The sequence below is a fragment of the Temnothorax curvispinosus genome, unplaced genomic scaffold, assembly GCF_003070985.1.
Source record: "Temnothorax curvispinosus isolate PA1 unplaced genomic scaffold, ASM307098v1 QBEX01014555.1, whole genome shotgun sequence".
In the NCBI taxonomy this organism is placed as follows: Eukaryota; Metazoa; Arthropoda; class Insecta; order Hymenoptera; family Formicidae; genus Temnothorax; species Temnothorax curvispinosus.
The window spans coordinates 44,144-69,993 of record NW_020224335.1 but is presented as its reverse complement, the minus strand read 5'-3'; the positions used below and the strand labels follow the sequence as shown (position 1 = coordinate 69,993).

The following is a 25,850-nucleotide window of genomic DNA, read 5'->3' as shown; positions in this document are numbered from 1 at the left end:
ATTTGGTTGATTAGACCCAGCTTTATACGCGATCAAAGATCCATAATTTTGATCGCATATAAAGCTAACTAAGCCTTAAGAAATTGTTCAATCACAGTTGAATTTAAGGAGACATATATCCATTTATTAATATTACTAGAATATTGTATTTAATGTTCTAAGATTACGCCTAAAATATTACTTAATATTAAATAATATTACGCGCTTATAGGGTTAATGTAATAAATAATCCTGTAATAAATATTAAATATTAGAATATAGAAATGTAGGAATGCTCCTATATATTTATATCTTATATTTTATTCTTTTCCATTATGCTTTACGTTTAATTATTATTTCTAATTTCGTTTCTTAACATTTAATATTTATTCTTATTTCTAATATGTGCATTGTGCGCAGGGTCTTACTATGGAGAACACTTATTCAAAAGTCCCGTCTGTCCCGCTGCAATTCGCAATATCTATCGCGATATCTATATCGGCTTATCGCTGACGGCTGGCAGATGACGGCAGCGGTGCATACTCTCTGCGAGACATCTAGCGAACAAACCGTCGACGAGCCAAGTGCTGACTGCTGAACTTGGCTCAGTCTGTTTTATGATTTATGTAGGTGGTTGTGTCGTGTTATCGTGTTGTTGAATTTCCGTCGTTTTATCGGCTCCTTTTCGCGATTTTGCTACCCGGTCTCCGGTCTATTGTCGCGGAACGCGGTACTCGCATTTCATCGAGAAATCGACAGGTGAGTTCCGACAACGATCACTATTCGTAAAACGTAACCTCTAAGCGTGTGGTTAACGCGCTGCTCCACGTCGGACGACATTCTCCCGTATCTCTCTTTTTCTCTGTCGCTCTCTTTTTCCTCTCTAATTCCATTGTTCGAACCGGCATTCGTTACCATTCGCGTATCTCGCGCTCTCGTTACGTCGTGTTTCGAATTCTCGATTCGCGGAGCATCATCGGTCACGTCGCAGACGCTTCCTATCAATCCTATCGTTCCTACGACGACGAAGCGACGTGCTTGGTCGATCGGAGGCATATTTAATGGATAAACAGAACCGCCGATGATTACAAAGAATGCTCTCCCCGATAAATGACCATTGAAAGTATATCTTCTTCTAATAGTTTTAAATTTGACATTGATATTTATATACAGAGTGTTTTGAAACAACACCAATAATGTGTAAAGGTTAATAGAGGGTGACTAATCACAAACAATTTTTAAGTGGCAACTCATCCGGAAATGTTGCGTTTTTGCGCTACAGTAATGAAGTTATATCAGAAGTGTTTTTGAAACGAATTTCAAATTCAAAGCCACTATAATTGGCGATATATTATAATAAGTGATTAAAATTATGTCTTTCGACAAAATGCATCGAGTTTGCGTGAAATTTGACGCAATTTGAATGGTATATTTAAATTGTCATCGAGATGATTTATCGACACACTATGATATGTGTTTACTTTTGTATTCTTGTACAATTATTGTAATATAGAGAAGAAACGTGATATTTTCAGTCATGAGTTGCTGCTTAAAAAACGTTTGGTGTTCACTCTCTATTAATCTTTTGGTTTTTTTCACTCTTTAATAACACGTTGTCGGTGTTGTTTCAAGTCTGTTTGTATACGTTTGTACACGTTTGTTTCCTAAAATCATACTTTAAAACGATAATACATTAAGGAGGTAGACAACCTTGACAAACAAAAATATATATACTCTTTTTCTTAAATTAAATATTTGAGAAATAAAGAATTGAGATTTGAAACTTTGGCACATAATTTTATATTCTGTTATAATTATAAAAAAAAAATCATTAAAAAATATTAATATTAGCGGGAATTATTAGTAATGAAGGGAAAGTTCTTTCCATTCAATAGCCAGTGGTAGACGATTTCGGAGTAACGACAAATCTAAAACAAAATAAAAAAACGGGGATTCATAATCTAGAAAAGTGTCTAAAATATGTTAAAAGCAAAATTTTAAAACTTTTTTTAATTTTATTGAAAAAACATGTAATTTTGCACTTTTTTGCAACTAAAATATATTTTTTAAAATTTTTTCAAATTTTGCTTTTGACACATTTTAGATAATGTTTCTAACAAACATGTAAAACATTTTTGAAAGAAATCGGAGCTGTTTTCGAGATTTTATGTCCATCTACAGGTACTGAACTGCTTCCCTTCATTACCAATAGCTCCTGTTATTATTAATATTATTTTTTTTTATAATAATCATAAAAGAATATAGACATATAGAATCATGTACCAAAGTTTTAAATACTCAGAGTTTCCTATTTTTTAAATATTTAATTTTAAAAGAAACATCAATTTTTTCGCTTGTCAAGGTTTGTCTACCCTCTTAAAATTTCTAAACCGATGACATAGATTTGGCAATTCGATAAATGCATACTGTTCAAAAATGCGCAATTGTCAAGAAGACAGAATGAGATAAATAAATTCTAAATATAGTAAATTCTAGAGTTAAATCAGCCATTATAAGTACCACCATTATAGTCCTTTATAGTTCTGTATCGCATTCTTATGTTTATTAATCATCGACTTATAAGGAGGAAAATCATCTGTTAGGTGATATCTTTTTGTTGTTGACTATCTACTGTTAATCAATAGGCATCATTCATCCTTATTAGAGATTTTTTAGGATTTGGATAGTAAAGTGGTTTTATTTTGTTCCAAATTTTTACATCAAATTGTATTTTCTTCAACAACAACACTCGCACGCTTTCAATAAAAGATAAGAATAGTCTGTGATAAAAAGTTAAACAGAATGAAAAAGAACAAAAAGGATATTCTATAATAAAAAAATTATGTACAATTTATTTTAGTTATTATTTTTTTAATTTTAATCTGAAATAACTTTTATCGTAATTTCTATATAAATAAAGGAAAGAATGTAAAATAACTATTGGACTTGTTTTAGTAGATAACAAATAGACTTCTGTTTTTTTTTTCCAATTTCTCCTTTTATTTTTTCTTTTCTCTCTTCTCTCCCTCCTCCTTTTGTTCTCTACCCTTTCCTTCCCTTTGTCCCCTCTCTTTCATTTTCTTCTCCTCCTCCCCTCTCTCTCTCTCTCTCTCTCTCTCACTCCCCCTCCAGTCCCTCTCTCTCCCCCCTCCCCTTCTCTCCTCGTTCTCCGTTTTCCTTTTCTGCTCAAATCTTCTTTTTTTGTCTTCCCCTCCTCCACCACTCACCTTCCTCTATCTTTTTCGCTAATGTCTGTACAAATGATGTACGTACAAATGATAGCTGAAGCTAATAAAGTATTCATTTATTGATTCATCTGTCTTATTTTAAATGTAGAAACAACTGCAACTTAACGTAGTACAAGTTGAAAGAAATGTTTATTAAAGCAATCTTAATAATCATATTTTATTGTAATTTGGAATGTTAATTTCATGAATAACTGTCTCTTCTGCTGAGATAAAAAGAACAAGAAAATAATATAATCTAATTATATTATCAAGATTACGGGAATGGTCGCAGGTAATAATTGCAATTGCGTGCGCAACACGCTTCTTCATATACTATATCAGATACATTCAATCACGCACGGCAAAATGCCATGCTTTCCATAAAGTATGTTAAAAGTAATAATGTTACAAAAACATAATTTTACGATATTTATCTTTATTCGAAAAAAGGTGTAGTATTTTATATTTGGTGTCTATACAAATTGTAAACTTTGAAAAAGTTTATAGTTACATTTATTTTAACAATAAAGAAACTTATTAACGCTTGATCAAAGCAAAAGTAAAATAATATGGAAGAACGACCAATTTTTCGAGCAATAAAGGATATTAGAAAATATTTTGAAAAAAGACTAGCGTTTATTAAACCACAATTAACTAGCCTACGTTTCGTGCCATATTTGGTCTTTATCAGAGCATGCACTTGTAATTTTATTTTAATTGATGTTTGTTATGGAAAGAACTAAGAAACAGGAAATATTTCCAGTTTTTGGATAATCATTAAATATTCTTTGGCCAATTGTTAATTTAAAATTAGATTTTCTCATAAATCTATAAAGAATAAAACATAATTTATTAATTTTTATACATTAGTGAATTGTTTTAAATAAACACATACCTTTGACATTACAGATAATGATTGAAACAAAAACTTACAAAAAATACATACTTTAAAGTACATACTTAAGTGAGAATTGAACCATTGACTTAAGCTTTCTGATGAAGTCCGTTCGTAGACTAATATAGATAGACTGCGCCTTCTTATGCAATAGCTGACAACATTGGAGACCAGAGATATTTGTGATCAGATACCCTTTAAGGCTCGGAAAAGAGGCGATGTATAGCTTGATACTCAACTTTATAAAAATTTGTAATACGATTTCTAATTTTTTTTCGAGGTAACTAACAAAACAAAAGACAACACAAAGAGATACAAACAAAATAAAAGTTAGCTGTTATAAAGTTTTATTTTTGTATAAAATAAAAAGTCGGGTTTTTACTGATAACGTAATCTAGAAGTTTCATAATCTCCGAGGAATTATCATTAGAGAGAGGTTTATGTAGCTGCTTTACGATATAACGTAATGCGATAATGCAGTTTACCATCCATTATGCGCGCATATCTATTATTATCTGTTCGTAATTAATTCCATTTGCATCCGTGTCTGGCAGCACTATAATAATCAAATAATTTGATATTATTCCTCTATTGATATGTTAGATGATATTGATGATATTTAGCCTTGATCGTTTATAAATCAGTGAGATCTATAACACGAGATATCTATAATGTATTTGTCTTTTTAGATTTATGTTTGTGAAACAACAAAATTCGTGCAACTTATTGCACAAAATATTTCGCTACAAACTGTGGCATTTCTTTTGTCTGCAAATTGACAAACCTGTTGTGTTTATGCGAAATTCAATCAGAAACTATAAAGGCAATTATTTTTTCTTATTCAAAAAATGCTGACGACAGAATCATTATCTACATTACTTTTTAATCATAATTTTATATTTGTCAACATACTTTTTATAGCGTTCTATCAGTTGTGTGCTGTATATAAACCTGACATTTTGTCAAAAATGTCATTAATTACTGACAATTTTGGCTTTGTTTCAAATAAAAATTCTCTAATAAAAATTCGGGATGAACTTCTGAAAACCTCCAACGCCCAATTTACGTATTATTTGCAGGTGGAAATGTTTCAAATGGCCTCCAAATAAATACCCTTAAATGGATTTTTACCGAGAAAGATAAAGGCATAAAATGTTCAAATAAAGTTGTATGTAGTCAAACATAATTTAAATCTTTTTCAAAATTAATTTCAGATATTAAAGAAGTATATTCTGGTTGAAGACATAAATCTATTAAAAATTAAAAATTTAAGCATTTTTTAATTTTTATTTAATTATTTTTTAATTTTTATAAAATTATGATTTAATATGTGATAGACTCATTACAACTTTCCACGCGAAACGAAGTCCACTCCATATCGCCCAATGCAGGGGTGCCACATGGGTTTACAACTTTCCACGCGTAGAAAGTTCACGCATGTACTTTGCAAGGTATACTCTATAGGCCATTGCACGTAACAGTTTTAGTCATAATTGTAAGGCCGTAAGAAAATAAGACCAATCACACTCGATTATTCTTCGAACTCAAGGAGAATAATCGACTGTGCGTGGTCTATTTTCTTACAGCCTTATGATTATGACTAAAACTTTGTTATGTGCAATGGCCTTATGTGTCTAGTTTAACGGTAGTGGAGCCTCCCGCAGGGGGGCGGAACCTACTGCATCCACGCATGCACTTTTCCTGCACCCACATAACAATTGGTTATCTTTTTCTAATGTTATTCTCAATTCATAGAGTGAGATATATATATATATATTTTTTTATTACAAGAACATGAAAGACGTTAATTTTGTCGAAAAATTAAATTTGTTTTTCTCGGAAACTAAGCATTTGCAGAACTTAACACTGTAGGTTTCGACTATATTTAGTGGGTACTACATACCTGTAAAATTTTATCAAAATCGGGTGTGGGAGGTTTTCGGAAGTTTATCCGGACAAACTAAAACCGCCAAGTTTATGCAGCGTCTTTTACATTATCCAATAATAGACAATGTTTGCTTAACACTTGTTATCAGATTGTTTAACATTCGTTATCAAATTTCAAATTTAAATTTGAATAAAGATAAGCAAATGCTCTTATTAATATAAGAAACGCATTTTTCTCGAGCGATAAAAGTTATTTAAAAAATAAAAGAAAATGTTTATTATCACAACTTATTATATATCTATATATGTTATTATCACAAATGTATATGTTTATTATCACAAATATTTATTATCACAACATAGGAAAAATGTTTTTGATTATAATTATGTTAGATTAAAGTATAGGGCTGCCATACGTCCTGTATATACGAGATTATTCCGTATTTGAACCCCCGTATTTTCGTGAAACCGCCCATAGTCCTCTTCGTATACAGAGCTACCATTTCGAGGTTCCGATCCACCGTATTATTGTTATGTTATTGTACCTACTTAATTAGATTTTCCAATCATATGTATCAAACACAAAATTTTGTGTTCTATAATTTTGAGATAACTTGCTCAGAATTCTACAATTATCTAAAGAAAAATAAGGATTTATTAAAATATGTTAAATCGTTTAAAAAGTATGACTGGTACAAAAAAACGTGAAAATTTTTTGAGTTAAATTTAGTCTTTTAAAATGACGATAAATTTCACAGCAGTAAATGTTTGTTGTTAATTTGTTTGAGAAATATTTTTTATTTTTTAATTTTAATGTGTACTAGCTTTATTTTAATGTTATTGTGCTGTAATATCAAGACAAAGTGTGTCTAATTTAAAGTAAAACGTGTGATATAAACGATTTTATATACTCCCTTTCTCCTCCTCCCTCCACATCTCTGTTCTGTATCACCTCGGCGACTTTATAGTAGCCCTAAATTAAGAAGATTCCTACGCTAAAAAATAATAATTTTTATATACTTAAAAAAAAACAGTTAATGCTATCAACTTTATGTTTGTACATATATTTAATTTTTTTATTTATACTTTATAGAATATCTATATAAGTTATGATATACAAAAATAATATAAAATTATCTACATGGACAGTAGACGTGTCCATACTGATTTTGTTAAATTGTTGACAGTGTAGAGAGAAAACTCATTGTCAATGCAATGATTTGGGCTTTTGACATATAAATTATAACTATTTTCTCCGTACGCTAAACTTAACAAAAGAATAAATTTTTGAAAAATATTTGTTTTGACAATTTAATGGGAAAAATAATAGTATAAAGATATACTTTTTTTATAATGGCATATTTTTAACAATTCGCAATTTTTTATAATTTTAGGTAATAGATTTAGCGTATTATGCGTTTATCATTATTAATCACAAATCAACTTGGTTTTTTCTTTATTTCAAGTGACTTGTTTTGACTTTGCAGTGTCAGCAATTTCACAAAATTAGTGTGGACACGTCTACTGCCCGTGTAGATATCTCGACACGTTTATATGCTTTTTGTATATCAAAATTCATGGATATTCTATAAAGTATAAATAAAATATTGCGTACAAACATAAAATTGATAGCACTAAAAGATAGCATTTAAAAAAGTATAAAAATTGTTATTTTTTAGCGCTCCAAACGTCCAAACCAGGTGGTTCCCTTAATAGCCAGAAATATATTACCAATTCTTTTACATTACTTTAGCAAATCGATTTTTCTTTACATATGGGGCATTCCATACGCCAAATCGACCTGGGTTTGACCCTCGACCTCTCGGATTTGGTCTGCACGTTTTATGTTATTGTTCCAACTCTAAAATGTACTCAGAATTTTTTTTAGATTTTTTTTATTTTGATTTATTTATAATTTTTCAAACCGACATATTGTTGGCCACAATTAAAAAATCTGAAAAAATTCTCAAAAATCTTATATCAAATATCACAATTTTTAAGTCTTGACCTAGAGTGGACCGGCGTTTGCTTCTATTTTTTTTCGAGCTTTTTTCAAGCTTTGTTCGAAAAAAACATTGAAAAAATTAGAAGCATAAGTCAGTCAACTGTATAGGCTGTTGCTTGAACATTTTTATATATGAATAACAGGATTTTTCAGAATTTTTTTCAAATTTTTTTGAAACAAAACCCAGGTCGATTTTACATGGAATGCCCCATATATATTCTTTATATAGTTTTCTTTATAGTTTCTCATATATCAGTTAGCTCTATATTATAGTACTATTCTTCATATTCTGTAACTTTCAACTGGTTTTACATCTTTTGTCTATAGAAATCTTATATACTACAGTCTGTTGCTTAAAACTAATACACATAGCGCATATGGTATCTCCAATGTTTACTCGTTGGCTGCAAATGGAATACTGCAAATCGCGACACTGTCATTATATATACAAGCATTGCAAGACGCGCAAGGTTTCTCTATATAATTTCTCGTCCGCCAAAACATTTTAAATAAAAAAATATTTGTCTTTAATTTTTAATTTACTTTGGTACTTAGTCTCTTTTGCTGTGTTGATTTATTATCGCCGTACAATATATACTGTACTATCACGTAAACTTTGTACTAATCCGCAAACAAATATTAGATTACAGATATTAATGTTATTATTAATTTTACATATAACGAATGTAGATGAAGTTTGTCACGCGATATATACTGATGTCCACAGCATATCATGAGATTTTAATAATGCGTTATTCGTTCCACACGTACGTTCTTCTCTCGTATGTTTTACCGTTCGGCTACAACCGTTTAGACCGTTCGGCACGCAGTCGCACGTCATTGTTATGCAAATGATTTTTGCACAACCGGATAACTATCTAGGGAGTGAAATAAACGGCCGTAGGAGCTATGGGAACATTTCCTGGTATGTCTCGACACTTTAAATGCAATTTTCTATGTGATTATTTTAGATTTTTGGATTTAATTTTCTTCAGATTTTTAAATTAGTATTATCCATGTGTTTTAAGGTAATGTTGTTTTTGAAGAAGACTGTATCTATAAAGTTGACATGTTATTAATTTTTAAATGATAGTTTTAGTAGCACTTTTCAGTTTTAGTAGCACTTTTTTTTAGTTTTACAGTTTTTGATAAACAAAAAAAGTTTCACATTTTTAAATCCAAAAAATCGAAAATGAAAAATGTGCTAATTTCATCATAGCTTATTTTCCTCTAAAGCACAAGAAACCATAGAATATTACGAGATAAGGGATTTTCGTTAATTCTAGGCTAGTTCTATAATTATATAGTGTTTTAGGATGAAATTTTAACGATTAATAATGTTGTACGTAGTTTTGAATATTCGTAGCAGTACGACACTTGTGCTGACAATTTCTGATACTTTTGACAGTAGTTCTGGCTTGTTCAGTTCGAGTTCTGCGGTTGACAACATTTAAATATTATTGCTCCACCTTATAAACATTTTTTAAACAATTTTAATTTTTGCCGCAAGCACGACATTCGGTGGAATTGTATCATGAAGTGAGTTAATACTCTAGAATTCGATAATTCTGATTAGAGTTTCTGCTTATTTTTGAAGAGTGCGTAACCATTGTATTTTCATGTTTATAAAAAGTGTTCCGGCGATTAATATCATTAAAATTTTGTCCTAAAACACTAATAAAAATAATAAACGCTATAATTATGGAACTATATATATATATATATATATATATATATATATATATATGTATACATATAATAAGAGAAAACAAGACCGCTATGATATAATCGAATAAGCTACAAGCCGTTTTCGGTCTAACAAAAGCATAATAGATCTTAGGCAGCTCAATATTTAATTTCCGTGTATATGTATTATTTTATAATATTATACATATACATATATATTCCAACTTATTACTGCGCGCCGATCACAGTCGGACTTGAAACACAGTTATCGTTGGAACATTAAAAACCCTTCCCTCTCCGGAATTAAATCGACGCGATTTAATTATCTAAAAACTAAAGAATTTATTGCGAAAAATGTTACCTCAGCCAGGATTCGAACTTGGAACTTCCCTCGTTCCATGAAGGGTGTCGTACCAATTTAGCTACTGAGGCATGTGGTAATATTTATCGCAATAACTGGTTAAATAGTTTGAAACGTCTTTCTCAGACGACGTGAAATAAATAATAACAGAAAACAAGACCGCTATGATACAATCGAATTAGATACAAGCCGTTTTCGGTCTAAGCTTAGATCTTAGGCAGCTCAATATTATTTTTCGCAATAAATTCTTTACAGTTTTTAGATAATTAAATCGCGTCGATTTAATTCCAGGAAGGGAAGGGTTTTTAATGTTCTCTCTTCCCTGATAAAAAGTTCTAAATTTTATCAACTTTCTATGATTAGTTTCTGAGTTATAGACACTTGAAAGTTGCGTTCAAGATCATCCGTATTATACGTTTGTCTACATGATTTTGCACTTAATATAGTGTATAACAGTTAATATAGTTTTTCATATACATTTTTTTACATACCTCAAGATTTCAGAGATATTTACTCATAATCAAATATATGGAATTGCTTTCGAGGAGTTACTTCAACCCCTAAATATGCTTCGAAACTGATAAAAAAAAATACGTGTCTCTTATTTTTCGCTATAACTCTACACATCCAAAGCTCATCAAAAAATCGGTGAGGGATAGTTCCAAACGTTCCCTTGTAAGTCTAGAAAAATGGGATGCATGATTTTCATTCAATTAATTCCATATTGCATTTCTTCTATGAAGGTTTTCGGCTTTTACTTGTGCTTTCACTATATTAAGTGCAAACTCATGTAGACAAACGTACGGACGGTCTGAAATGCGACTTTCAAATGCCTATATATAACTCAAAAACTAATCATAGAAAGTTGATAACATTTGAAATTTTTTATTAGACATACAAGTACTACAACATATTAAAAATTCAGAAAAGTGATTTAAAAAATGTTTTTTTTTCTTCATATAAATCGTCTTTTTTGAAAATGTATTCTGTGAATCTTTATTCACAGAATACATTTATTCATATGTTTTATGAACAGAACAGATGAATTCCAAAGGAGCAAAAGTTGATGAAACCAAAGAAAATGAACAATAACACAAAACAAGGTATTTAACGCAAAAAACTACTAGAGCTTAAAACATCAACGAAAGCATTTAATCAATATTATGATAGAATAATTATGGATGTTATACTTAATTTTTTTTAAGATAATTTTTAAACATTTAAATTTTACGGTCGACGGTCACACAGAATCCAGCACTATAATATATTGAATTACATTTTAAATTATAATCGAATAGTCGGAAATTTTTCGTGAGTGATCACGAACGGTTTAATGTTACGGTGCATTTCGCCACGGAATGTACGCGAGATCGTAAGAAAGTAGCTTCAGATTTGTATTCATCTTACGTTCTATTGTTGCCAAGATCTTTTATCAGATGAAGCTGCGAATAATATTACACGAGTTGGGAACGAAGACACTTATAGTGATACACGAACATTTCTTTTTTCTTTCTTTCGTCATGCAGTGCGCCGAAGCGTCAAGTAACATACGATAAGTATATATGTATATTTACATCTATCTTCTTGCTTTTTTTGCGTGCATATATATTCAGCTGCACATTTCTTCCTCTTTTCTATCGAATTGTGAACCTCATCATGTGTATGATGGCATAGGTATACCTACTTAATAAGAATAGAAAAATGAGCAACATTTTGGACGATTGTGTCAGTCACTTTTTTTATTGTTATCAATATTTTCTTTACATATACGAGGGTCGATACGAAAGTAATGCCACCTAATTTTTTTCTCTGAAAATTTTATTCCTGGAACTTTGGTGTTTACATGAGTTTAATTTTACATGCATTTATTATATTTTTCCACGTAATCACCACATCTCTTTCTATACACTTTTATCATCTGTGAATAAAACGCTGTATACCCGTACGGTAAAAGTCTTTGCTTTTATTCTTGAGGGCTCGATCAATGCTTTTCATTAACTCATTGTCACTCATATAAAATTCAACCTGGCAAAACCTGAATGAGGTTTTTCTTCTTCATGACAACGCACAACCCCACACTAGTTTGCGGATGAGAAAGGCACGTGCCAAACTACAATGACGTGTTCTTTTTCATCCTTCTCATAATCCGAATCTGGCGTCCCCTGATTATCATTTCTTCGGCCTATTAAGAGATACACTTCGTGGACACCATTTTTCAGGTGACGATGAGCTAAAGAAAAGTTGATCGAGCCGTCGAGAATAAAAACAAAGACTTTTACCGCACGGATATATAGCGTCTTGTTCATAGATGGTAAAAATGTATTATAAAAAGAGATGGTGATCGTGCTCGTATTAATCGAAGTCGAAATACGAAATAAACATTTTTCTCAGTAATATTGCTGTTGAAAGCTAATGCCTAAGAAAGCTAATGAACTTTGTACCTCACGTGTTTGAACTATTCACAAAGTCAATAGATTGAAAACAACACGTAAAAGAAAAGTTCATTTGTTCCAAGATATTCAGAAGAAACAAGGGTGTCTAATAATTTTATCAATAGCTATATATATTGTAATTTAGCATTTACTTAGCGAATATTGAGACAGAAATAAGATTATTGACTAAATGTTTTGAAAAATTAAATTCTTTCAAATTTTACTTTTGTCTAAGACGATGTAATAATTTCGAATTGTCGCATGTGCTCGGGAGATGCATATTTAAACGGACGTCGATCATTGGACCGGATGTTAATATGTATTTGACCTTCTCAAAACGCGCTACACATAATGTCATCATTGAGAAATTAATACGTGCAATTACTTGACCTAGTGAACCGAATAAGTGTTTCGCGCGTATTCTGCTTCCCAAACAAAAAACGACGACGTTTGTGATGGATCATTTGGTAAATGGGCCGCTATGAATTAATGATTGACATTGATGCCATTGTGACGAAAGGCAATGACATAAAAAATCGTTCACGTTTGTAGAACATGTCATAAGCATTTACGATTTAACACGTCAACTTGTTTTTACATATTTCAAGAAGAACATTTTTAATGTCATACGATACCGTCTTGAATGCGAAGTCATTGCTTTTCAGACAAAAGAGTCAGGTTCTAAATTTTTGGTAGAAAGTTAGGCTATTCTAAATATATGGACGATGACAAGTCGAGTCCGTGCATATTATATTAATATATGAAATGTATCAACGCTACGGTAAACTGTTACAAATTTCGCAGTTACGTTTGTTTTGTGTTTTAGTCAGTTCATCTTGACAACGAGAGTTTATGTTAGGAAATACATAGACTATCAAAGATGATTGTGATACGTAGAATAGCATATTTGTCCGTGTTCAGTATTTCTGAATTTCTCGGGGAGATGGGGGGACGTTAAAGGATTAAAAGCACTATACGTAGCACTAAATTATAGTATAAGTGTTATTTTGATACAGATATCGAACTGCAACGAAGAATAAATACTTAGTTTAGTAGACAGCACTGCGTACGCCGGCCATGTGGGCTAGATAGTGGCGGCGCGGCGCTACAGTCCTAGTACAGTAGTCGTAGTAGATTAATCGTCGTACGGGTATACGCACAAGATGGCAACGGCAGCAAAGTGGGGATAAAGTTCGCGTCTCTCTACTAATCTAGGACTCTATCTGAAATTTGTGAGTTATAATACCGACATACACAATACACATTTCTGCATGTAATATTTTTTTTACACCGATGATATCTCTACTTACATCATGACTTCATGAACTCACATTTTCCTTTTGATTCTCTTGACTCAAATTAATATGTAGGAAAATTTGTAATGGTTTCAGACAGTTAATTATATTTTTAATTTATAGCAAAAAGTCCGACCTTTTGCCATTGTTTTTAGAGACATTTACCAATTCTTATTTTTTATTTTTTATTGTTTGGACATTTATTATATTTATTTTGATGTTTTATTATGTTTTAGTCATGATTATTTTTTTATTATGTTTTAATTACGGATATTTAATACATTACTGATTCCAATAATAGATTTATACTTTTTATCGCTGAAGAAGACTTACAAGTTAGTAAAAAGACAATATTAAGTGCGTTAAGAAATTAAAAAATGTTTTCAAAATATTAATGTGAGTATGTTTAGGGAACCCACCTTTAACATATATATGTATAGTCACGTTAATTCTCTTGAGTAACCTTCAAAAGGTTTTAGTCGATGTCTATTAAGCTGACACAGCCATGTTAGCACACGCGAATAAAAAATACACAGAACGTTAGTGCTCTTTCTCTTTTGTTGCTCCAGATTTTTGCTGCAGCGGATTCGTAAAAAACAATAGCTGTGCTAGCTTAAATCTAAAGTTAGCACAGCCACATAAAAAAATGAGCAAAAAACAAAGACATATTTGTTTAGTGCTATTTTGTTGCTACGTTGACACTACTCTTATCACCAGGAAACTACCTCTAGTTACTCATATCTATCATTCACATCACAATATTCATATCACAATATCTTGTCATTCAAATCTCAAGGAAAATCTTGACGTATTATTTCATTTTGAATATACGGACACCTATGTTTAACACTTTTTATTGGTCTAAAGTGTTTTAATTTAGGTTTTTCCAAAAGCTAATATTTATTCTTTAATTTAAGTGCGGTCCAATTTCTTAATATATACCATCGATTTGTCAATATTTAATCAAAAGTCAATGTGCCTTGGTCGATATTATTAATGATAAAAAATCTTAGAAAAAAATGTATTATTGTTATACTTAATTATGGATCATTGTCTTCTGTTATAACCTCAGCACAATAGACCGATATTCTGCTTCTTTGAAAGTACTAATTGCAAGTCAATGCGGAATTTGCGTAGGTCGTGATCTCCCACGATCGAGACACACATTTACTCTTACTTTCGCTCAACGACTCACCACATATGGGCTTATTATTGCTACTATCGAGAAATCTGATCCACGCGAATCTGAGGAAGTTCCGAAATATCGATTTGTCATGCTGATTTCATAGCACAGCGAATTCATTTATTATCCAGGCTGTAACTTTCCGACAATCTTACTTTTTAGAATTGCACGAGGCGTATATTATCGCTACGTTAGACTGAAATAAATATCTATAATGTACGATATAAATGTTTGGTAAAAACAACACGAGATAATTTATATTTGCGAATTTAATTGTATAATCTAGGGAGTGACTACATCAGAGAAGGAATTCGCGTATCTAGTTCTTTGTGAAAGTTATATTTAACGTGAATGTTATATAAAAACAACTTTTGTTTCAGGGAATGAAATGAGATCGGAACACTCTTTCAGAAATGGAAATCTAACGCGAGAACAGAATTTGCCGTTATAATGGAACCGTCACTCACAAGCAAGGTTCTCCGGGCCCCAAATTTAAAGAGAGGCCAAGAAAATATTAGAATACAAGATAGGGTAAGTAAATTTTGAATTTCAATATCATCCTCACCTCATACTATGATTCAATCTTTTTATTTTTAACAAATCGAAAACGAAAATAGCCGATTATCAAACAGCTCATCAAGAGACACATACTGGAAAAAAATATTTGGTTGAATTAATTGGACGTCTGGTGGAAAATGAACGAATCAGATTTTTCTTCCAATTAATGCAACCAGAATTCTAGTTATGTAACCAGAATTCTTATTAATTCAACCAGATTCTGGTAGATTCAATCAGTATTTTCTGGTAGAAAATGAACGAACCAGATTTTGTTTTAGTGCAGTAGTGTCTCGCGCCAAGTGTATATACGCGCAGCGATTCACAGATCGTATATCTATATGCGAGCCGACAAGTTGAGAGATCCATAGATGATCGAATCTCAATAACGGCTGAACCGCGATTAAGTTCTGAGTAGGCCTAATCGATAGCCTGGATTTGAATTACATTATTGTGATTGAATGAATACTAGCCGTCGTACGTGTACATTATTCGTATTCAGTCGTCGTGTCTCTTTATTAAAATTGTTTAATAGATACGTGTCGTTACGTTGTCCGTTTGTGTAACTTGTCGATCGTTTTGGTTGCGGATGATGACTCGGCTCGAAATCGTATGTCTCTTTTGTTCTTTTGATAATTCTATTCCTATTTATAACATATATACTCGGATCAGTCGATATTTACGTCGATTAGTGATTTCGATGTATCGCGCGATATTAACCAAACATTTAAATCTATACATATACAGGGTGGGTCGTTTTAATGTCTTCACCTAAATATATTTCCTTCGCCTTTATAATATAGCGCCACTTTCAAGAAATTATACACTAAACCCTCTTTGTTCTTACTTTTTTCTTTACAGATTCGAATTTTTTTCCATTTCAAGTTATATTTTCCTCTCTTAAATTTATGTATATATAGAGATATATATTTATTTTTTTTGCGCATCGCGCAAATGTTTTAGCACTAACACAAATTGTTATATATTTTAAATTTTTTTGTTCATAACTTTAATAAACAATGACCGCCGGCTAAAACCTTTTGAAGGTCACTCAGGATGATGACCTTGACAACATATGTCAAGGTCAAAGTCATCGGTGAGGTTTGATCTTTTTACATATTAACCAATTTTATTATTTAAAACAAAATTGGCCTCCACCACACATTCTTCTTTTGGATCATCCTTAGCGAGTGGAATATATACACACATATAGACATTTTTTAAAAAGGTGATTTTTCAACATTTTCGAACATTCTGAATACATTGGCATAGAACACTGAAAAAAATAGCACCGGTTTTAAGAAAACACGTCTATTACTGAAAAATTAAACTCATCGTTGCCATCCCCGAAAAATTAGAAAAATTTTGGCACCGTTTTGAAGAAAATCGGTCCATTAATTGAATGAATAGTTCGCATTCAGAAAAATTTTAGCACTTGCAGTTTTCAAAAAAATCGGTACATTAATGAAAAATTAAATCCCATATGAAAAATTCTACACATCATCGCCATCCCCAAAAAATTAGAAAAATTTTGGCACCGGTTTCAAGAAAATCGATCCATTAATGAAAAATTAAACTTATCCTCAAAAAATTAAATAAATTTTGGCACTGAACTAAATAAGTTATTTTGACTTGCGAATGTTTCAAGTTTGGTTATACTTTAACGATTTTTTTATAGATTGACTGTTACGCTTTGAGATTTTTTTCGTATATCATCATTATCTCATTTGATATTTGGCGATTCGTGAACCGTGTAGAGCGGATGTATTATACATCCTCTGGAGAAAATTATGTTTTCTCTTTCAAAATTTTACTTTCCTCCCAGTGCTTAATTGTATATAAGAATGATAATATTTAATGTTCAGTATTTAAGAATGCCATCACCAACAATACATTCTCAAACGTCGTTGAGAATTAAAGATCTACAAAATTGTACTTTACGCACGTGTTAAAAATTCTCCATAGAATTTTTTCATTTTTTATAGTAAAATGTTTGTGATGCATGTGATAAATTATCATCTACATTATTTGTATACAAAAATAACGCTTTTCATTAATAGATATACTTTCTAAAAAATGAATATTTATTTCTCGTATATGATACGATACGTAATAAGAATATATTTAGAGTCGTCCATCTATCACGTCTGCGTGCCGTCTGCAATAAACACTTTAGGAGCTAATGCATTAATACTTTAATCTGCAGCGAACAAATCTATTTGTGCGCATGACACCAAAAATGCTTTTATAAAATTATTGTAATTTTAATATTTTAAAGTATGCAATCATAAACTTTTGTAAAAGCCATCTCAAGGAAATTTTACATATTAGCAAATATAAATAATAATTAATTCATAATTTTTGGTTCTATACAGTTCCATATCCTATCATTTTTTATGATTGAAATTATGAATTTTTTTTTTTAATTCAGTCCGAGAATGAAGTGACGACTCCGCCCCGGAAACTTTGACATTTCACGTTTTGCACCTTTGTCGTTTTTACTCTGTATCAGTTGAACAAAGCGACGTAGACCAAAAATGTCCGTATAACGTTTGTAGTCAAGGGTTCACTCTTTACAACGGTATACCACATTTTACTAAAATTATTTGTTTTTTTAAAAATCGGCACCGAAAAAATAATGACGACTTCGCCTCGGTTTCTCCTATATGCGTCTTGTTGGTAACATCATATATACGTTCATATAAAGTGTACAGTTTTATGCGTTTTGTCGGTGAAATGTTAACGTACAAGTTGTTTTTGAGCCTAGCACGGGACACTTAAATCCATTCAGATGATGTCCCTGCGGACGATGAACGTCGGACGCACGTAGGTGGTGACGATTTACATTTAGTGACCTTCGGCGATTGAGGAGATAAGTGAGCAGCCTACGTAATGTTTCAATATGAGCCAAATCTTATGATGATTGATTTTGTCTGTACAATAGTTGAACCTTTCTAGGTTTGACTTTTTTGGAGACGTGATGCATATTTTATTCAGTTATTTTTAAAAGTTTTTGTGATTGTTGCAAACGTAAGTCAAAACATAAAAGTTCAAAATGACGGATCCATGCAATATGACAAATATAAAATATCAAATTCTAATAAAATTTTATTATAGGGGAATATATATTATTTTTTTTATTATAGAGAAATGTATATTTCATTTTTTATGGAACTTTCGGTAATATGTTTTAATACATAATCCTACATCGCATACTTCTTTTCTCGATACCTTTGAACGTACTCATATGATACGGTCTACGTCAAAACATAAAAATTATGTATAGAAATAATTAAGATTCAAAAGTTTTCAGTTTAACCTATCACGCGCACATCTGTAAGTATATCATTCAATAGCATTTTTCCAATACGTATTTCTCCTATCATTGAAATATCTGAAAATTATGCGCGTTTATATATTATGTTTATAACATTTCACGATTATTCCGAGAACCTAACGATTTTACTTGACAAGTAATTTATTCTTATATTTTACACGTGTATTTATAACAATATTTTTTAGTTAAAGTTTAAATAATTTTCTTTAAAATGAGCTTTAGTTGATCTTTAATAGCTTCGTATTTACCAGAGATACGATTTTTTAAACATGTCGGGACATATATGTCTCGCTAGACTTTAAAAATTTAAGAGGATTCTGGTAATTTTGGTGAGATGCACGATGACGAACCCCCTTACCATCATATACATAGGTATATATCATGCGCACGCTAACACGCACGTAGTATTACATATACTAGAAAGGCACGTGACGGAACACGCGCGTAATATGGAAAAAGTGCACGCGTAAGTATGGCAGGTAGACGTGAGAGTGAGTGGGGATCATAGTCGAACGGCAGAACCGTTGGTGTACCTCAGTACAGAGTTGGACGTCCGTCGTCACTCTTACTCGTCGTCTTTTCTCGTTTAGTTTCTCTTGTTCTTTTAGTGCACGAAATGCGGAAATTTCATTGTTTTTCAACATTAGCTATAGGATTTGAAATCGCATCGATACGAAGTGTCAAGTGTTTTCCGAACAAAGTGATTTTTTGTTGTGGAGATAGAAAATGCGTCGAAAAGATGAAGGAACACGCACAAACGGTGACTGTGCGAATGAATTAAAAATTTGTGCCGGTTGAATTTTAATTTAACAATAATAACGGATGACGTCACGAATGCAAAAACGATCGTACACTTTCTTAGAGTTAGGGATGCACGTAAAGGAAATATTATGAGTTTATCGCGACATTTTTTAGGTTTGAGCAAAACCGCCTTAAAAGGGTGAAAAATATCTAATTTTTTGTTATATTTCTTTCTTCGGATGTTTTCACTTGTAAAAATATGTTTAATTATGTTTAATTATTGTATATGCGCATACATCGTGCATATGCATGATCATGAAGCGTGACGTAATTGAAGAAAGAATGATAATAGTATCATGAATATTTTGCCTTTGGGAGGTTTTGCAATGAGCCGCGAACGTGCATCCTTTAAAATTTTATGAAAGAAATATGCCTCGGGAAGGTAGGCATCAGTATTTTTTGTCATTAAAATGTTTTTTAATATATTTTTTCTGAGTGAAGAGAGATTTCGATAACTTTGATGATGCGATGATTTTTGAGAATATTTTAAATGTTGGAACGAATGATTGTATGAATCAAATGTCAAAATGTGGTAAAATAGAGCAAATACTGTGGAGTTATAATTAATCGACAGTTAGACGTACTTTAATGGAATTAGAATTAATTTAATATTATTGTTAATCCGTGTTCAAATGTATTGCACATCAAATATTATATTACAGTCAAATATTGATCAAACAAAGATCAGATCCGATCAGCTTGTTCAAAATTTTATTTTAGATTTACAATATAACTTTATTGACAGATATTTTTGCGAGAGATTTTTATATTAATTTTTATTATATTGATATCATATATTTAATGACGTTTATATTTGAAGATATTACGATTGGAAATTTGTTGCGTTTGTTTTTTACAAAAACATAGTTGAAAATATTAGTTCGTATGTCGTATCATCAAAAAATGAAAATCAGAATTGTCAGAATTTGAATTACAGATCTTTTATCTAAAATCTAAAAGAAAAACGAAATAGTATTATCGCAGTAATTTATTGTAAAACTTATCTACACTGTTGCTTTTTAAAATTAATTCATACATGTTTGTGTCTTTACTCTATTTCAAACATTAAATTATATAAAATGTCTTTGAGAACTCGTGATAGACTGACATAAGTGAAAAGTTGAAATTCAAAGTTTTATGTGCGTAAAAATTAAGGATTCTGGTGTGGCTGTGGCAGTTAATAATGAAGCTTCATCGAAACTGATAAGCTCGGAAACGACACGAGTTGGGGGATATATGATCATCGCGAGATACTTGGTGATTGAAAAATTACTTTACACGCGAGAAACGTGAACGTACTACGCATCTTTTAGTGCGTATTAAAAAACAATGGAAAAAATCGTGTAGATGTGTGGACTAAGAGAGCAGACGAGAAGCAGAAAGAGGAGGGAAAGAGAAAAAGAGATACATATATATTCGCGATATTTTGAAAAATGGCTTTAATAATACCTAGGAACAATTCGCCCATTGTACGCGACAAGGAGACTGTTCCAGCATACGACGTACGTAATGGTCACATACATACACGGTTTTCTTTTATGATTATCGTCGTGCCATGTTGGCGCAGGTGTAGCTTTGTATTACGCACTTTAAAAATCAATTATTTCATCACACAAAAAATTTCACATTAACGCTATAATAACATAGTGCTAACGATTAATAAATCTAATAAATTTAACGAGCATAGATCGTAACAGTCACTATTGTGATTCTATTGCACAGGGTAGGTCAAAAGTATGGGTACAGTCGAATATTAATATCTCGAAAACATTGGATTTTAGAAAAAATGTTTCAGACAAAAATTGTAGGATTTAAAAAGATCTACTTACTGACCTTATTAATTTGATCTTAAGCATATCCTTAAGCATTCTTAAGGTTAAGGTAGAGTCACTTTAAATTTTTTAAATTGGACCTTTTACTTTTTATTGCATATTCTTGTAGACTTTGTCAAGACATTTTCCAAGATCCTGCATCCAAAATCAAACTGATAAGATCAGTAAATAGATCTTTTTGAACCCTATACAACTTATGTCTAAAACATTTTTGTTCTAAACTGCATTGTTTACGAGATATTTGACTGTACCCATATTTTTGACCCACCTTGTATAATGTAAAAAGTAATTAAATAATAAATAATATTAAAGTAATATATAAAAAAATATAATATGCAATATAAATGATATTAAAAATATAATAAGTGCAATAAAGAGAATATATGATTGATTTTTATAACGTTAGATTATAACTTATTATAATATATTGTACTTACATATATGTTCTTACTTTCTTTGCTATAATCATGATCACGAGGAGACAAAACTTAATTCGAGATTGTTTTGATTAATTGTACACAATTACTCGTAAAATTAATCGAAGATTTCAAAAATTTCTTAATTGTTGTTATTATTATAAAAAAAAGGAAAATACATAAGAGAAATTTTTTATAGCTTATACATTAATAGAATATAGATAATGTATATAAAAAATATATAAAATAAAATGTATCTTTAAAATAATATTTTTTCAAATAGTTTTTTCAATTGTTTGAACCATTTAATCCATTTTGTTAGTTTCCATATTAATCAAAGGTTTTAAAATATTTAATTAAGTTTTAATTGGTTTTATATTTATTTATATTTTATATTGACTGTTTCCTACTGCACTTTATATTAACTGAACACGTGCGCATCACGATAGATAAAACCGTTGAGTCTAATGAACAGCGATTAATTATACGACCGCACTCAAGAAACTGGGAAAAGTACAGTGCTACGGATCCAATTATTTTTTCAGAGATGATAAAGATAAAAGACGGGTTCCAGAATGTTCATGCATCTCGAGTATAAACATCGTGTAGACAATGCGCAATCGCGCTGTTTATATTCCGTTATATCTTCCTTATTATGTCAAGTTATAACAATCTGCTAAGATGCTATATAATGCGCGAAACCGTTCTTTAATAGAAAATACTTTTTTTCGTGAGGCGCCGCATCTTTCTATACGAATGTAATATGTGCGTGCGCACATGCATACTTAATATTTTGATTTAGATAAATTTTTACATTCAAAGATTACCGTTTTAATTTTGAAATAATTGCATTCCAGAATTAAATTTGCATTTACTTTTTTTTATTTATTTGTACTATTAAATTTACATTTTCTTTTTTCTGTATATTTCTATACTAATCAAATATCTGATTATTTTAGAAAAACCATTGTAAAATATTCAATTAATTTTTGCAGACTTCGATATTATTTATTTGTTAATTTAGTAAAGATTGGCTGATTTCGTGGCAACCCAGGTAGCGCAAGATGACGTTTAAAGATGTTAGAGACGTTTGTTCTTCTTGATATCCTACCGCACTTTTGTCTAAAACGTTTTTCCATAATTTCCGTATTTTGGAGCATTTAAAATAGGACACCCTGTATATATGGCGAATGCCCCCCACCTTATTATTGTTGCCGAATAGGAAAAAAGTTGATTTTTTTACCTTTTCACGCTGGTGCTGTTCACAATCATACTTATCGTCTTTCTCGCGATTCTTTTTGCGCGATTTACTTTACCAGTTTCGTTCCAGACGAGTGTGGAATAAAAATTCTTTCTCCGCCATCATTCTGAAGCTAGATTGTTTATTAATTTTATTATATAATAGATATGTTAAGAATTTTACCAACGATTATAGAGAGTGCGAATGTCAGTGTAACAATAACTTTTTTGTTATATTTTAGATCAAGCTAGAACGAGTGCTGGGTGTAACTGTTTCCAGCAATGCAGCCCTCGATTGTGATAAGACCAGTGAATTGGTCGCTTATCCAGCTGGGTAAGTTTGACTTTTTTCTGATTAATTTTTTTAAGTTGATATATAGTAACAAATACAATTTTCTTTTTAATGAAAAGTGATACAAATATTACTGAAGAAATGAATGAAGTCAAAAGAATATAATGAGATATCTTACAAATTGTTTCCCGAAACAATGAAAAGTTTGCCACAGACCTGGAAAAGTCAAGGAAATATAAAAGAGGAATTTTGATTTTTGCTCACAACTCATATAATTGCTCTTATTCTAAAATTCTAAAGAGTACTTATAATTTTTTAAATATCATATCTATAACATTTATGGTCAAATGCGTTCAAACTCGTCAAAACTCGTGCACTTTACAAGTAATTTCTTACATGTTACAAGGAGACACTTTTGAGGAGCTCTTGCGTCCATTTCTTTTTTCTTCTTCCCTTACTTCTACCAACATCTGGAGACCTACACAGTGTATTCGACTTGCAGCACACGCTTCAAATGTATTCCTTTTATATTAAATAATTATCTCTCAATAGTACGAGTAAATATAAAATTTTACGTAAAACGGATTGCAAAAATGTGAAAAATAAAAATTCTTTTATATTCTATAGGTTAAAATTTGTATTGGTAAAAATTCACTTAAAATTTATTTATAAAAGAATTTTTATTTTTAACTTAAAATTTTAAGTGAAATTTTATCGATACAAATTTTAACCTATAGAATATAAAAGAATTTTTATTTTTCAAATTTTTGCAATCCGTTTTACGTAAAATTTTATATTTACTCGTACTATTGAAAGATAATTAATTAATATAAAAGGAATACATTTGAAGCGTGTGCTGCGAGTCGAACGTACTGTGTAGGTCTCCAGACGTTGATCCCGATAAGAGACCAACATCTATGACACACTTTGCGAGAAGTGCGTTCGTCGGTCTTTTACTTTAAGCAAAGAAACATTTTTATTTTTATGGGAGTGAACAGTGAACGTTATGAAATCAGGAAAATAAGGGACTGAAAGTGGGGTCTTTAAATAAAAAAAAAAATAATTACCGTTATAAATTTATTTTGTATAAATTTTCGAAATAAAATTTTTGAAGATTAAACAAATACGTGACATGAAAGCGTATACATGTGGGTGTGCGCATATGTTGTGTGTCTTCACGTATAATAATTTTTTAGTATTGTTACATAAAGTCATTATATAGTTTGAATATTCACTGAAAGTATTCTAATTTTATCGTTACGATTTTATTCGGCTATTTCAATCGTAAGATATTGCGAGCGGAAGACGTCTGCCTAGCTGGCCCCCCCCACTTGCTCAAAATTTAATGAATAAATTATATAATAATGCGCTATTTATGCGCTCTTTAAATCCGTCAAAAATAATTTTGCGCTTTTTTCGTTTAGTAAAAAAAAATTGTTTTAAGTGGAGGGCTGAGTAGATTGTCAGTGAGCCCCCTCCCCCCCACATGTTAATCGTAAGCAAATTAAAAAAAACAAGTACACAGGATTTATGCGCTAATTATGCGCTCTCACATCAGGGTAATTTCAATTTTTGCGCCGCATTTCTTAAGGGACTTTTCTCTTGGTGCGAATGCTAAAATTCTCTTGTAACTCGTTAAAAATACTAAAATTTGATTACTCAACTATACATAATACTTACCCGAATTATGCGCTATTATTTGGAAATGATAACGATTTTTGCGCCGCAACCCTTAGAGGACTTCCCTCTTGGTGCAAATGGTCATATTCCCTTATAACTCGTTAAATACATATCCGACTTGTGCAATATTATTTTAACCATGTTACCATATTTAGAAAATCGCTGTATGAAATCCGATTACGTCTAACAACGACAACTTAAATCAATGTAAAATATGATGTTATTGATTAATTTTAATTTATTAATTTATTTATAATCATACAGTTGTCTCAGTTCGTCATAAATTCGTATCAGAAATTACGATAAATAAATTGCTCTCTTTTAAGCTAAAATTACCTTGGTTACGTTTCACATATTAGTATTCTTTTATTACAGTTGCACCATCGTGCTGTTTAATCCACGACGAAACAGTCAAGCACACGTATTGAATGCCTCGCGGAAGACTGTGACCTCCCTAGCGCTCGCCGGTGACGGTAAACTCTTAGCCACCGGTGAATGCGGTCATATGCCGAACGTCCGTGTCTGGGATATTTCCGATCCGCACAACGCCGTGCAAATCGCGGAATTTCCGGGACATAAGTACGGCATCAACTGCGTGGTGAGTATTTGCCTGCGATGACTTTTTATTTCATGTGTCTACGATCGTACGGTGTCTCTCATTTCTCACTCTTCATATTTTCGTTGTAAGAGAAAGATTAAAATTTTAAACGGATATAATTATATGAAGAAAAATTAAAATATAGTTTTT

The 25,850-nt window shown here is 31.1% G+C and overlaps 1 protein-coding gene across 10 annotated transcripts in view; it reads left to right on the top strand.

Annotated features, from left to right (window-relative positions):
- The first annotated feature begins 571 nt into the window (after nucleotides 1-571).
- Nucleotides 572-25,850, top strand: part of LOC112464750 (mitogen-activated protein kinase-binding protein 1) — a 44,525-nt gene continuing 19,246 nt past the window's right edge. For 3 of the 10 annotated variants that reach the window (XM_025031913.1, XM_025031911.1, XM_025031905.1), the window contains exons 1-3: nucleotides 15,401-15,481; nucleotides 23,373-23,464; nucleotides 25,478-25,700. In XM_025031913.1, the coding sequence (XP_024887681.1) occupies nucleotides 15,401-15,481; nucleotides 23,373-23,464; nucleotides 25,478-25,700 (396 nt within the window). Of the gene's footprint in view, nucleotides 739-15,330; nucleotides 15,482-19,394; nucleotides 20,026-20,776; nucleotides 21,146-23,372; nucleotides 23,465-25,477; nucleotides 25,701-25,850 lie in introns of those variants that run through there. The other 7 variants (XM_025031912.1, XM_025031903.1, XM_025031906.1 and 4 more) reach the window with 6 other exon arrangements.